The sequence below is a fragment of the Rhopalosiphum maidis genome, chromosome 1 (genome assembly GCF_003676215.2).
Source record: "Rhopalosiphum maidis isolate BTI-1 chromosome 1, ASM367621v3, whole genome shotgun sequence".
NCBI classification, from domain to species: domain Eukaryota; kingdom Metazoa; phylum Arthropoda; class Insecta; order Hemiptera; family Aphididae; genus Rhopalosiphum; species Rhopalosiphum maidis.
Genome location: NC_040877.1, coordinates 43,707,693 through 43,724,942, shown reverse-complemented (window position 1 = coordinate 43,724,942; position 17,250 = coordinate 43,707,693). Strand labels below are relative to the sequence as shown.

The 17,250-nt window shown below is 29.6% G+C and overlaps 1 protein-coding gene across 1 annotated transcript in view; it reads left to right on the top strand.

The window, feature by feature from the left end:
* LOC113548234 (bromodomain-containing protein 4) overlaps positions 1-15,013 on the top strand; it is a 38,336-nt gene extending 23,323 nt beyond the window's left edge. Inside the window, 2 exon segments of the mRNA XM_026949009.1 lie at positions 13,646-14,397; positions 14,400-15,013. Of these exon segments, the coding sequence (XP_026804810.1) occupies positions 13,663-14,397; positions 14,400-14,537 (873 nt within the window). The 5' untranslated portion in view covers positions 13,646-13,662 and the 3' untranslated portion in view covers positions 14,538-15,013.
* Positions 15,014-17,250: the final 2,237 nt, after the last annotated feature.

Sequence of the window (17,250 nt, the reverse complement as noted above, 5' to 3'; positions counted from 1 at the left end):
CTGCTTGTTAAGGTCGTTGCAAATGATTGTTTTCGTAGTTACTAAATAATATTATGATATTCATTGCACCCAGCTAATTTAATTTCAATATAAATGAAAATTTTTACAGAGACAAAAAAAAATATAATTCAAAAATTGTTTTCATAGATTTAAGTGGTTAAACCATAGGTACCCACTATCTAGTATACCAACTATTATTTTCAAATCGCAATAATAAAGACAATGTCTAAGTACAAGATATTGTATGTTTCCGGTCTCAATATTCTATCTTTACCTAACATGTTATTATAAGATATAATAATTAACCGATCATAGCATCCGAAAGGAGGAAGAAGTTGAATGGAGACAGTTTCTCGTCGTAGTTTTTGGAAACATCAGTCAAACTGGATAAATAAATATTATACCAGATGAAACTAAATTATTACTTCAGCTCTTCCTGTAACTTGTTTACAGGAAAAACTTTTAATACATTTCGTTGAGTAAAAATGTAGACAAGAAATACTAATGATGATATTCAACTAAATGGTTTATGGTATAAATGTAAATAATATCTGATCATTAGAAGAATTATTCTAAACTGCATAAGCCCTGAGCTGATTGACGAAATAATAATCGAAATTGAAATGCTACCTCGTAAAACGAAACAGTTGATTGGTCATTAAAGAATTTTTTATAACTTTAATATTAATTTACAGTTTATTAAGAAAATTATATTTGTAAATTTGTAATTGATAATAATATTTAATAAATATAAACACATCTTAATGATTTAATTTGTTAACTTTTCAAGTTTTAACAAATTTGTTAATTCTTCGTTAGTATTATAAATTACAATACTATTAGTAAATAATTGAACATAAGCATAATTGATAAATAGACAAGCCAAGTGAATATAAAGTTATTTTAATTGTTTTCTGTTAGTTTATTAAGACGAAAATGCAATTATCTAAAAACACATAGTTTTAAAATAGTATAATTAAATACATAAAACTATATTTTTTAGTTGTCCCTCCTTAAAAAAAATTGAGATACCGTTATCGATCGATACATTATCGTTATCATGTTTCAACCAAATTATTACAATTAATACCATATAAATTAAAATGTTTAAAATCTAAGATAATGTTATTATTATTTATAAAAAAAAATGTGGTTTGCGCCTTCAACTAAAAGTGTTGCAACTCTACTTACATGATTGTATATACTATAATAATGTTAAAATACGGCGCGTAGTTGGTTTATTTATTGAATGGTATTGCTTTCATGTAATATTACAATATGTACCATTTTCATTAGTTCATCATCATTCGTCAGTGTGACTATGTCCCACACAAATAAGTGTTTATGTCGGAATATTAATTATTAAAAAAATTGTATGATGAATAAGATTGTGTTAAAGAAGGATTCAAGTTCAAGTTCACTATTTTTCAAAAAAAGATAAAAACTAATTTTAGACCCGAGTCTTGTTCATAATCTCCTTTTTTTCTCAAATAAAATAATATGGCCAAGGTAGTATCAATAAATACTATACAATATTTAAGTATAAATCAAAAATTATCAATAATGAACTGATTCTTTTTCCCAAACATTGTTTTTTTTTATTAATTTATTTTTAAATATTTTATTATATATTTAAATTAAAGCGTATTCATAATATATTTTGATGTCTTTTTATGAGAAATCGTTTTTCTCTCACAAAAAAAAAAAGATTATTTTAATTAGTTTAACTAAAAGCTGAATTTTTATTACTACTCATAAGTTATAAACTTTTTTTTATTTATCCACCAAACGAAACATTTCATATTTTGATCTAAATACTCTAAATAGTAAATAGAATCAAAATGATTTATTTAAAATATAATATTTGTTTGTAAGATAACTAAAAGTTTCCTTTACAGTAACGTTATTTTTTGGTTTTTATTGGACAGTGATAAATTTTAACCAATAATAAATTTTAATACTAACGATTGTCGACACAAGTATATGATTTTTCTCATCTATAATCTATATAATTAAATGTCTATGAAATAAAAAATATAAAATAAATATGTTTACAAACAACCATAATGTAAAAATATAATACATTGGTAAAATAATCAATACTATATTTAGTCATAAATATAGAATATTTTTTATACATTACACTATTTAATAAAAACTTTTTTTCTTTTGGAAAAAAGAAGTAAGGTTAGGTTAGTTTACTAAGTTTTAGTTTTAGATCAACTAATTGCATAGATTCTAAAAATCAGTTTAGTAAGCATTTAAAATTTAAGCTGGAGCAAACTCCCCTTTTAATAACCCCCCCCCCCAAAAAAAAAAAAAAATAAAATATATTCCCATTAAAAATTATGAATAACTTATCAAACAATATTTAATAATGATATTACTACCCATCATTAATGATTACTAATACCTAACTAAAACAATATTTAACTTGTGACACAATAATGATGATATAATTAAATCAAACCATTCAAGTTGTTATTTCTAAATTATAATGTTTTCTATTATTAGATTTAGTACTGACACAATAGTTTATTACCTAATTTTGTAACACTTTATATTATTTTTATATCTGACATTTAAAACGGTAAACCATTCAGGCCACAATAAATGATAATTCTATTACCTATGCCTATTAAAATATTTAAATTTTTTTTAAATATGTATTCCATTGTTCTAATTACTTTCAGAAATCTACGAACTGCGTAGGTATTTAAATATATATTTAATTAGGTACACCTATAAATATATAAATGTGAAGAGTGGCAATAGGTATCGAAAATATTGGCAAACTATAATAATATATAATGATCAGATAAAAAAAAATATATTACAATAACTATTTTGCTTATTTAAAACAGACATTAAAAAAAAAAAGACAAAATAATCAATTTAATGTATAAAAACTCTAATTCTGTTTATGTAATTTATTTTATTTTTTTAATCGAAAATATTAAATTAATATTTTGTAATATTCAATGATGTTTGTTATCAATATAAAATAGTTTATACAAGTATCTTTTTAACTCAAATGTTTATATTTTACCAAAGATTTTCTCAACATTCTGAACATCACGTCTGATGTTTATTTTTCTAAATGACAACAAAATTTAATTTTGTTGATTTCTCTCTCCCATCACAATGAGTTCATATTAATTGTATATACCCACACTTTTTAGCACATATACCTACTTCATTTCACATTAAGGTCACTGGAAAGTGATATTAAACAAGGAGTTAAATGTAGGCAATCAAAGTGATTTCACTGAAATAATGTGTGTAGACTCTAGAATCATATATGACGAAAACTAAAATGAAAACAAGTTTACATTAATAATACTCTTGAACCAAGTTTTGAATTGTATATTTTTAATTTTTAAAAATACTGTTATATGTGTACCTATTTTTTTAATTGAATTATTTAGTTCTTTCTTGGCAAGAATCCAAAATTATGTAAAACGTAAATAGTTTATAATATAATATAATAGTATAACCGGGTTATTCATTATCCAATAGACCGATAGTTTTCACATTACCAATAGTTAAAAAAATATATAACTTTTATGAATAATAAATAATGTGAATAAAAAATAAATAATTCATTAAAAAAAATGTTAAATCTTTCAAAAATATATTTCAAACTCTCGTATTCAACCCTACATGGCTATATGTATCATACAAATGTAAAAAATAATAATAAGTTCATTGATCGAATATAAAAAATTGCATTGCGATTTTTATTTAACAATGAATTTATATTATTTTTTCCACTTCGTTGCCCGTGCTCATTGTCAGTTTCATGATAGGTGATAAAAAAAAACTGTGCTAAAATAAAATTATAAAATATTGTCCATTCAAGAAAGATATAGGAAATTATAACCATTTAGTTCTTTGAACATGTTTTAAATACCTACTGTTTTATAAATTCATTTTAAACGTGTTTAAACTAACTTTTTAAATCTTTGTCAATATTTTTCATACATATTAATTATTTTATATATTTGTATTTCATATTTCACAAGTTATCGTGATATAAAATTATTTATGGAATTAATGTATTGCTTAATTCTAGAATACTTTGATTTAAAATAACTTATGCTCATGTTACTCGTATACTTAATATTTATGCAATATTAAAAACTTAACTTAATTAATATAAACCTATGCTGATTAAGAGATTTAGATAAAATTAGTGGGTGATTTTAAAAATAAAACTTAAAAAATTTGTGTTTTAAATGAATTTTAGTTTACACCATGAGAAATTTTTATAAGCTAATAATGTTATTAATTATAAATACTAGCGTAATTAACATAATAGTTAACTATACACATAACTTATAGAGTAGGGTACCTAAAATAACATTATTGTTAAAGATTGATTATCACAGACATTTTCAAATGTATGACATATCTCTGTACATGTATGAATAATGTTTATAAATACAATGAATACGTTTTACTCATCAACATTTCCAATTGAAAATCATAATATTGATCAAAATGATAAATATTTTTTATGACGTGTGAAATGATACGATTTTGCTGATCGGCTCACACTATGTCACAAGGCAATGTTATGGATATTCTTTCAAATTATTATATAATATACACGTTTCGCGGAGTGTGATGTATAATATAATATTTACATTATAATTTTACACCAGTTTATTATTTTATTATTATGTGGAACGTCCAAGGAAAATATAATAATATATATCACACAATATAGTGGACGAACACGATTTACCGTTTTCGTTGTTTACGCGGTACCTACTTCAATACAAGCCTGAAGTACATAATATTATAATAATATTGTATGTGAGGGACGTCAGTAAAACGGACGTGTGTAATAGGACAACGACCGCTGGATAATAATGTTTTACGTAAAAACGCTTTAACGTTGAAATCCCTCCGCGTGACAATGTAAAACACAGAAAGAGTGTATTCCGTTCGAAAAACTATTATCAACAGACAAGTCCTGTCGCGCTCAATAAAAAAAAACTAAGGGGAGAAGGACAAAATAATTAATTCACCAAAATCAAATCATAGTTTATTTATTTTTATTTTTACACAAGTCTTAAAATTAATTGTATTGCTTAGAAGCAACTTGTAGGTACCCATTATTCATTGAATTATAACATTAAAAACTTACATAAAATTACATAAAAAATCTTAAATTTAAAATATACTAAGTAATGTAATAATAACCCTGTAATAACAGAATTCATAATATAATATATCAATATTATTGGATTCTTTTTGAAGCCCATATCGTACAATAACATTGACAATATGTCAGCATAATATCATACAACAGTACAAATGTGAAACAATGTTCTTATAACATTATGTATTAGTTATTAATTAAATCAAAAAAAAAAATATTTTTATTTTATAAATGTGTAGGTAATAAGTAAGTAAAATATGTATTTCGTTCCTTCTTTGTCTTAAGGAACTTAAAAATGTATACTGTTAACATAATTTCTAGAGGGAAATTATACTTCCCCCCTTCCCTATCATTATACATTTCAAGGGTCTAACGCTCTTCTTACACCAAACCGTAATTATAACGTCAATACAGGCAAATCTAATATATATATAATATCTATTATTTAATTTATTTTAATACAGAATCTTATAGCTAAAGTGAGAAAAAGAAAATCTGAAAATTAATTCCTAGGTATTTAATTTATTAACCCCGAGAATTCTGTACGCAGAAATAATCGAGAACATATTATTTTTATATCTGTTTATATCCGTCGCCAACGGATGGACGCTACCTTCGACAAATGTTGTGTACATGATTTTACACATGCCATATTATGATTATCTATACACCTTACTTGTATAATTCTCGTTGTAATGTGTATGTTTATATATATCATATTATATTATACACAAACACGTGATCGCGCGGAGAAAACCGCTCTTATAATAAACTGTAAAAAATGTCTGAGATCGTATTATTGAATTCTAATATAATTACTGGTTTGCCTGCATCACGTATCCCATTTTGTCTGAAACTCATCTCAGTGCTCCTATACGTATCATGGCGTAACATACCTGTAACAGAACTTATTTTTGCCTACTTTGATACAATTGTGCTCTCTGTGATCTCCATTAAACGTCGTCATTGCCGTCTCAGAATTTCAATGTTACAATAAATGTATGCATACAGGGTGATTCACCAAGAATACTCACCACCATTATTCTTTAATAATGAGTTTAATACAATTCTGATTTTTAGAATTTTTAAATATACCTAAAATCATATTTTAAATTCTTGAAATATTTTATACTACTTGAGTGTACTGCGGTAAAACAAACTTTTGTTTTTAAAATGGGGACCTCCTTTTTTTATGGTGAGTTGAAAACCGTGTTAAATGGTTTTTTTTAAACATTTGTATGCCCCTCTTCAAAATTCGAACAAGTAGTTTCTAAGTTTTTAAAATGTTTATACTACAGATAATAAAAATAGTTTAATAAAAAATATATAAATTATAATAATATGTAACATGGAATCTAGTATTTATTATACTTGGTCCATTTTTACAAATTATAAACGTTGATAGGTACATAATATTAATATTACTAAAATGCTTAAATCAGCATAATATTTTCCAAATCTTCCATATCTTCCACGAAACTACAACTCATTATCATGGACCCAATATAATTTGGTATACAAAATTAAATATCTAACTCAGTTTTCGTTCGAATTTTGATTTTAATATACGTAAACTTTTCCAGAAAAATTATCCGCTAAATAATTTATTATAAAAAGGAGGATTTTCATTTTAAAAAGTTTGCATACTCAATACTCATTAAATAGTAAAAAAAATCTAAGGAATTTTAATATAAAATTGTCTTTGTATAAGTACATTTAAAAATTCAAAAAAATAGATTTAGGATAACTGCATTATTGAAGAAAAAAGGGGGTTAAGCATGCTTGGGGAATCACCTTGTACATATCTGATATATATAGCTTTGTGTATAACAGTCGTCGTGACCGCGTACAAACCGAATCTAATTGTGTAAAATATTATAAAAATATGTATTCCATACGTTTATACGTGTTATTGTAATATTGCTGTGTATACCGCTTGCACAACGCGCCATCATTACGACATTAGCCGTTTTTACGGTGTGCGAGTGGAAAAACGGCAGAAAACCCTAAACAAAAACAAAAAACAAAAATTATTCTAATAGTAAAATTACATTATTACACGAACAATGGCAACGTATATAATTATATTCGACAAATCGCAATAATATTGCTAGCCGAAACAAAAATATACATTTTTATTACCTATTATTTTGATTATTAGTATTCACGGACAGACGAAAATTATACGAATAATAAAAGAAACAATATTCATACGGTTGTGTCGATGGAACATATTATACTAGATTTAAAACGGAATAAAAATATGTCTGGTCATATACTAAGGTATATATTGTAACATTAATTGTAACAATTTAACCAATACAATATCGTTGTATCTATATTACTACTTCATATTGTAGGTACCTACAATTAAATAACAGTCATAATATTATCAAAAGCCAAAACTCATTTAATATCAAAAATTAAACAATATTTCACTGTCGTTATTTTCCTTTGTATTGCGGCGGTAATAGTTTTCTAAACACGAGTAGATAGGTATACTGTATACGTATACTGACCGTACTACAAATAATAAAATTAAAATTTTGACCGAGCGTCATGCTATATGTGGTTGAGAAAATAAGAGAAAACGAGTGCCTATATGTGTACAACATAATATACTTTTCACGTTCTAAAAAAAAAAAATATGAAGAGTACATAATATAAAATGACTTTATTTATTTCATTTTATCATTTTGACGTTTTACCGGAAATAAAACAAAATGATTTAAAATAATAATATAATAATGCGTGGTCTAATTTTTTACTTATGGGCTTTTGAATATATTTTTTTTCTATATAGTGAATTCAAATTGGATTTACGTTTGAAATTCGTTGTCGAGATTGATTGGGATTTGAGAATAAATAAATAATTTATATAAATATATTAGAAAAACGACAACAAATATAAAACAAATAACTTTTTTATCGTCTGTATAACAATAAGTTGTGCTGCGTACGGTGTACCTTACAATAAACACACACATATACTATATAGTCACCATAATATGTATTCATGACACGTAGGTATAAATATATAGTATTATACCTATACATTGTACACACGTATATGATATGTTTATTTTTTCTGAATAGTTTTATTAACGGCGCATTGTCTTGTGTCCCTAGGACGTTTATATAATAAGACTAATAAGAGGCATATTTACATTTTGAATTGGATTAATTAATTTATTCGTTGCCGTCTACCCCATACCAACCACGTAATACAATAGCACACCTCGGTTTCATGAACCTACCTGATGCTGATGGTATACGTACAATAACGACAGTTATAAATGATATTCGCGACGAGCAGCCAACCGTTTAGAGAGATCAACGCGATGTGTCGGACGCGATCGTAAATCCGCGTGTAAATACCAAACACCGTATACCGTATCGGTTACATCCATGCCCTTTTCCTATTGTTTTTTCGTTCCTATAGATTGTAAAACGAACTGCAGAAAGCTGTGTGGTGTTCCGATTGGTAGGCGTAGTTTGCGTTTCTATACCATTCTATGTATACTCGTCCAAATTGAAATCTGAAAAGAAATGTAAACACTTAATACATTTACGATATATTATGCGTGATGGGGAAATAACGAAAAATATATTAGTACGTTTTTTACTGATGAAAAACCGGTGACATCATTTTTCGCATGATGTATTGTGAACGACAGTTTCCTCGGAAAGCGGAAAAAAATAATAATTCGACCTTGCAAGGCCGCCGCCGGGCCAGTGCACTCGTTTGACCCGGCCTACCTACCGTACATTCAATACGATATGTACAGGTATACCTGACAACACTAATACGCGTATTCACAACACGCACTCCGTCTGAACACGCCGGGCACACGGCCGATCCACCTCTTCGACGGCAGCAGTCGACCGTGCCCCGCGCGCACGACCGTTAATTGCACCGTCGCCCAACGAATTAACGGCCCGCGAGCGACTACCGCGGTGCACACGACGTTGCACCGGCCGGTCTGTCCAACGATGCAACTATATAATATTGAATAATATTATTGTTATTATAGAGTATAATATGCGAGCATCGAAAGATTAAAAATTAAAATGCACCAAAAGAATGCACGCACTCCCGTCGGCGACGTATACGCGAGTAAATCGCGTAAAAATTAGACACCGCGTATACAGTCGGTCCACGGCAATAAACGCATATTATTATTTTATTGTATTATAAACGATCCTCCGTAATAATAGTGTACGATAGTAGTAATCGCCCCGTGTTACAATAGAAGTTCAGCAGCACTAACGTGGTGTGCGGTATAATTAGGTTTATACGGCACAAAAGTGGTGGATCGCTGTAAATTGTGCCCCAATCTTAAGTTTTTATGTATATCGCAGCCCGAAAATACTTCATAAATACGAAATTTTCGTCGAAGTCCATTTTTGAAGAAATCGATATTTTCCTTTCGTCTTCCGAACTTAGGACTGGCAAAATAATTGTATTTATATTTTCACGGTTAAAAATATTACGACGCAATTTTACGTAGGTGCGTTTAAAAATACCCGGGCCACGATTTACGCAATATATGACTATGACCTTTTTTCGGGAACGCAATTTATCTTTTCCGCACACGGTAGTCGTTCGTCTTTCTACATTATGCTGCATCGCATTGAAGAGAGAAATATAATATTATTATTATATACATAGGTAATGGATGATACAGGTACCACGAAATTTGGACGCGAATTTGTTAGTTTATACTGACCGGTTGGACGAAAAACGTGACACGCCCACGACATCCGTACCGGTGACGACAGCTGATCCGAAACGACTGTCCACATAAATTATTATAATATTATAATAACATCCGCAACCGTTTATTTTATACACCGACGAGTGAGACGACGGAATATGTGTTGTGCGCGCACCTACACTCGCGGAAAACGGGTTCTTATATAAACGTCTGAAGGCGACGAAGACAGATGACCCATTTGGGGGACCCCCTTCGGGCCAAGTTTGCGAGTATACAACGAATATAGGTTCATAGGAAACACGATACGCGCGTGCGGTCTCTTCGATCGTTGTCCAAAGACGATATGCTATAAACCGTTGCGGTTGTACACGATTATTAATATTTTATTACACGCGATTTTTATTATACATTTTGTTATTCGCAATAGTATTATATTTTATTATAATGAAACGGTTTTCTTTATATTTTGTCGTCTGTTTTCCGATCGTGATCAATCTCGCCCGTAGTGTTGTACCCTCTCCTTTTTGGTCACGTGATGGACCTTCACCATGCAGAGACAATTTCGTATATTAACCTATACGCGTGTAATGTATGTATATAAAAATATAATATACGCTGCAATTATGCCTGTACGGCTGTTGTACTACATAAACGTTCGACACACGTAACATTATCACTCGTAATAATACACATATATGGCGTGCCCCAGTAATACAGGCCATCACTCGGTCGTCGTCGTCGTCGTGACTATCGTGTGCGGGTAGTATTGACATTCATAGAAAAAAAAAACACACGGATATTCCCACATTCATGTGATACGCCGATGTCCCGCACTAAAACCGTTTTACGAACGTCGAATTAGGTACCTGGTGGTGTTCGAGTACACGTTTTTCTAAAAGCACATGACGTCTAAAGCACGACGATGTTAATCCAATAAGTACTTATTTATATATGTGTTTGTTATTGCCAATTCTAACGAACTCTACACCTCTGTTTCACGCGATACAATAGCTTAAAAGTAGAGCACTAATATAATAATATATAATAAAATAACATGCAGTAGCATAGGCACTATTGACTATCGTAACAATAACTGAACTATTGCAGTGAACCAAATAGATTTACATTTGTTTGAATCCAAAAAAACATATTTTATTATTGATGTATGCATAGGATAAGTCTTGTTGTAAGATTTTTTCAAGCTTTTTTTTTAATAAAACTTGTCCGTAATAAATCAAACAGATCTACAAGTAGTGTAAAGACTAAATAAAAAAAAAAAAAACAAGACTGAGAATATATATTTTTTATCGGCAGTATGACATAAAAAAACCCATATATCTATACATTTATCTCTATACAATTACATTTAACAGTAATCACTACTCACAAGTAATATATTGCTCAGCAATATTATATACATATATGTTTCATAAATTTCCTGATAACAAACAGCGAATGAAAAAAAATAAACTGAATTATAATTTATAAATGCAAAAAGCTACAATATTGTAATTATATTGGTTCGATATAGGCACCGCACGCACATGTTTTAATATTTATTTACTATAACTTGAGTGTTACAATTTTTAAATACTATGAGTTTAATCAATTTTTTCATTTTATCATAGTGTACAGTTTTGATACGCATTAATTAGAGTGTGATGATTGTATACAGCATGTTTAATAACGAGTAGTAAAGCAAGTCTCAAGCTAATAAAGTAATTTTATTAAAAATTGCTAATTTTTAAGTATATATTATAGCGGAAATACCTATAATGAAACTGACCTACTACAAGAACATTATTTTTAATTAGTTTTCAGCAAATAATATTGTTATTAAAAATATTTATGTGTTTTATGATCTTTTCTATGAATAATATGCATTCTGGTTTTCGCGATCATGATATATATATATACATATATTTACCGTGAAATAAATGTTTATTTAACTACCATTATCAGTCTGATCGCGGGCTGTCACGGTAAGCTGTTCACCGATGACCAAAAAAAGAGAAACACTTAGTGTTTACTGCCTCTTATATGCGTTTATACAATTTTATTAACGTTATTCTTGATTTCGTTACATACACAATAGGTAATAAGATAGGCAAGGTTAATTGCTAAATAAAATCCCGTTGATAATTTTACGTGCGACGTGCCATATAAAAGTTAAGTTACATTAACACTACGAGGAATCGTTTATATATATATATATATATAGATAGTAGGTACCGTATAATATTTACGCATTTAGTTTTTAGGGCGTTCGTCCACGGGTCATAATGTCAATACGCGTTACGGATAACGTAAAAACATCTGATATTATATTTTCAAAGACTTATAAGTTATAAATAACTATGTGTACCTATAGGAATTAAATAGTAATGATATTATCTATATTAGACTTACGAATTACGGGGAAACTAATAGAAGGAAAACACGTCGAGAATAAAATTAGTTTTGAATATTTTATCAAGTATATATTCATACAAACATCAATACTGAAGTGATATCAAACGCATATTATTATGACAAAATACCAAAGACGTTATTTATTTTAACACCCATCACGGCTCACCTGTTATCACTATTATATTATAGAATCATAGAACTGTATGTATACTCCATTAAATTACCCGATTGACACGTGTCATAAAAAAAACCTACTTTCGCCACGTCCACGCAGGAATTCAGTAATAGACACCTAAATACTAAATTAATGTCTACATCAAAGGTTAGAATTTACACTTAATCTGTAGCGTACGCCATATAATATAATGGCAGGTTTGGGCCGCTAGAGATGACTCACTACCTAATCTTTTTGAAGATCATTCGATTACAATCCAGGCCACATATATAGTTTATAAACTCTAAAAACTAGACTTTCGGTAAATTCTAGTGAACTCTGTGGTTTTCATAGTATTGACATATTATTATAACGATGCAATGTGCGCATATAAATAATATTTAATAGTAATGCGCGGCGTATGAGCGTATTAAACATAAAAGTATATTTACGTATACTATACATATCATGTACCTATATATATATATACTGAGTGAACTATTTAACGGAACACACTCATTATTTCAAAATCTATTAACGTTAAACACATCATTTTTATTTTTATTTTTTAATGACAGCAATTCAATTTCTCATTCCAAAGCAAAATATTTACCAGATTACTTTGCTGTATAAAAATCAAATCTTTTAATTTATGAGCTAAAAGTATGTTTAAAATTTAGACGAGTGAAGTGGTACATCGAAAAGAGTCGGTTTACTACTATACGCTCATCTAAACTTTATATACTTGCAACCAATACACATAAACTACTTATCAAAAATTTGATTTTTATTAATCGAAATGAATGATTTTCTGCTTTTGGAAATGAAATTAAAAACGTATATTGTCGTTCAAAAGAAGAAATAAGAATACAAAACTTAAAAAAATAGCATAACGATAAAAAATAGTAAAATATAATTATTTTCACCCAAAAGGCCAAAAACGACTCGGAATCGTGTCAAAGAAATACTTCGAAAAACTTTACTTACAGAAATAACTAGTGTGTCACGTTAAACGGGTCACCCAGTATATACAACTATATAGACGAGTATACATATGTATGTGACAATATATATAATATTATACGAACTTTTCGTATAATTCATATTATATCATATGGGTACCTTACATGTATATACATATATATATATATAATATGAGATTTTTAATCGAGTGTGTATATATTTGTACAGGTCGCGGCGCGGTTATTATGGATCTCACATACTTGGTCGTCGCCGTATTCGGAATGTGCGTCTTGCGGCCATGCAGTTCGCTGCCTGCTGCAGCCGCCGCCGCTGCTCCTACGCCTACCCCGTCACCGCCGTCGCTGCAGGTCGCCGCCGCCGAACCGGCCGGCCGCAATGACAAAAGGTCCAGGTCGCTGTTCCAGTCGCCGCCGCAGGCTCCGCATCAGTACCATCTCCACGCCGGCGGTGCGGTCGATCTGTACGACGACGTGATGAACGACTTGCCGTATTACTTGCAACACCAACAGCACCAGCACCAGCAACAGTTCTTGCAGGAACCCACCGGCGAGGACGACCTGAGGACCATCGACGGCGACGACGACGACAACGCCGTCGGTCAGGACATGACGCGGCTGTCGAGCAGGGCGCGACCCGCCAAGCCCGACTCGCCCATGTACTTTATCCGGTTACCGCCGCAACCGTACATGTACGTGCCCGGTTACGGTTACGTCAGTCAACCGACCCGGTTGAAACCGCCGCCGTTCACGCAGCGGCCACACTCGCCGTTCCTCAACCTGCCGCTGAGCTACGTGTCCAACGCCAAGCCCGTGGGAATCTATACGCTGCCGCAACAGCACCACGGCCAGCAACACCAACAGCAGCAGCAGCAATTGTCGGTCAGACCGCCGAAACCGAACAGACGGCCACAACCGTCGACCACGCCGCCGCCTCCGCCGCCGACGCCGCCGCCGCAGCAACTCAACACCAACCGGATTCGCCGATCTACAACCTGGACAAAGGCCCGTACGTGTTCAACGGCCGTCCGACCGACGTGTTCCTGTTACAGAGCGCGTACGACAACTTGTACTCCGAAGTGTTGCAAAACATTTACCCGTAAACGGCCGTCACGCGATTTATTATAGACAATATAAGACGTATTATTATATTATAATATTTTGTAATTTATTATTTTTATTATTATTATTATTATTATTATTATTATTATTATTACGATTATTATTAATTATTAATCGCGACGCCGACCGTCGTCGTGATCGCCTAAAAAGACTATCCGTTCACGTGATCTTACGAATCAAAAACATATATAAATAAAATAATAAGAGATACGAACGCGACAGCTGATGCAAATATACGCATCACACTCGAATGGCATCGCGCGTATATTAATTATTTATTTATTATTTTCTTACATTTGTATTGTTATTATATATTTATTCGAATTTTTGTTTTTGTAATTTATTATTTTATTTTGTACGAGAATTATATTTAAAATTATATTTTTGTAACGATTTTATATATTGTACATATTATATATTATATAATAGCTAATCATTTCGTTTGTTTCCCTTCTGTTTGCCCTCAAAAGATTGTAATACTCGACAATTGTCTATTTTAATGCGCTATTGTCGTGGTTTACACGTCTTCAAATTTATAAAATAATATTGAAACGCAGATTGTCAAATTTAAATATATCAATGGTTGCCATTAAAAAGTACAACTTAAAAATTATTTATAAAATTAAATCGTTTTAAATTTATCGTTGTTATAACAGTTATGATTATTATAAACAGAGCAAAAATAAAAATAACGTAATTACTTTAACATGATAAACAGATCACCTATACCGCCGTTACCTGGTATTTATACGGATATTATAAATCATAAACATTATAGTGAATGCACAGCGTTATAATGTGTGTTACAGTATACTTTTCACACGATGCACACATGAGAAGTATATACGTGTATTATTAATTTAACTTTTCATTCGGTTATCGACATTGTTAAACTAAAACCCTTTCAAATACATTTTATTTTATACATTTGTGCACACACGTACCTACGCGTTGGACTCACATATTATTATATATTTTCCGTCTGCAATATATTATAGAAAATAGAAATGTGTAATTAATTAAAGATCCTTATAAACGTAACAGGATTTAATTTATATACCCGACGAAACGACATTAATCCTTATTCTCTACGCGCCGCGGCGGTTTAGTTAAAAATATATTATATTTTATATTTTCCAATCGATCCGAGTGTATTGGACGGAAACAATACATTTCTACATATTATTATAAACCACTCGCAGTGAGTTGCCCGCGTTCTGTGCACATTCCTCCGCCGGCGAACAATGTACGTTTTATTTTGTTGTTATTTTTTTTTTAAACATAAATAACATATATCATTTCAAATGCGTATAATTTTACAAAGACTAATTATGTTTCAATTGTTTAATTTATTGCCGATTTAAGTAACGACGTGAAACCATTAATCCTTTACACAAAATATATGTATAGGTACAAGGGGTAAACTATATGATACATTTACATTCTTACTGCTGTTCATCCCGAACTACTGTATAGTAGGTTTACTGTATAGTACCTATACTATCATTATATTGCTACATTACTTATGTTATAATATGTAAATAGTATTACTATGTCTTCTTTAATATTTATTATCCACCGAGACGCTAACCCATTCACAGTTTCATACAATTTGCGGACTATACATATTTATATACCCATACATTATTTATTACATAGAATATATAACTCATAATTTATCTTTTATCTGGAACCTCCATTTTGAACACATAAATTTGATAAATTTAAATGCTCAAATGTCAATGTTTAATATTATTCAGTTGGATATCAACTATCGAAATATATACAATTAACAATAATGAAAATTTACCATTATATATGTTTCATGAATTGTTTAAAAATGTAAAAACAATGTATAAAATTATTATTTTTTTTCTAAATAATTAACCATTTACTAAACAATATACACATTATAAAATATACGCAAAATAATAAACAATTTATTTATCTACATTCTATGCATTTTAAACAAAGCTTCTATTGAAGGCATAGAGTTACTTTTTACTTATACATTATAAATGCGAAATAAAATTAATTATACATATAATAAAATACTAATACAATGATGAGATAATTGTGTTTCGTCATATTTCAAATAAATAAGAATTGCTTAAAGTATTATTAATATTAATATTATTATTTGCTCTTTAATATTTTTTAAATTATTATTCTGCATACAATTGAAATAAGTTGGTCCGAAATAATCAATACATTCCTGGCCTGCACCCTTTTTTTTTGAATAATTTGTCATAAGATTTATAAGATGTTTTATTATGAAAGAGTAGATTAAAAAAAAAATTAATATGAAATACATAGCATATTTTTATACAAAAAAATTGAAACAATAATTTACTAGATTCTACAAACAATACGATATACATACATATAAATTATCATTATAATTAAATGTGAATAAAAAATAACCTTTTATAGTTTAAAAATAATATGTTGGCATAGTCATCCATTATTGTTATCCCTCTAAATAACATAAAATCTGTTATTATTCGTAAGATAATTAAGCTTAAAGCTAACGGCTATTAAAATAATAATTAATTTAATTGAGAATGTAAATTATTGTGATTTCCTACCTATGTAGCTATACATGAAACTATATAATTATCCGAGATCTGACTACCTAAGAAGATATATATACAAATATATAACCTCAACCCGTACATATACTCAAAAGGAAAA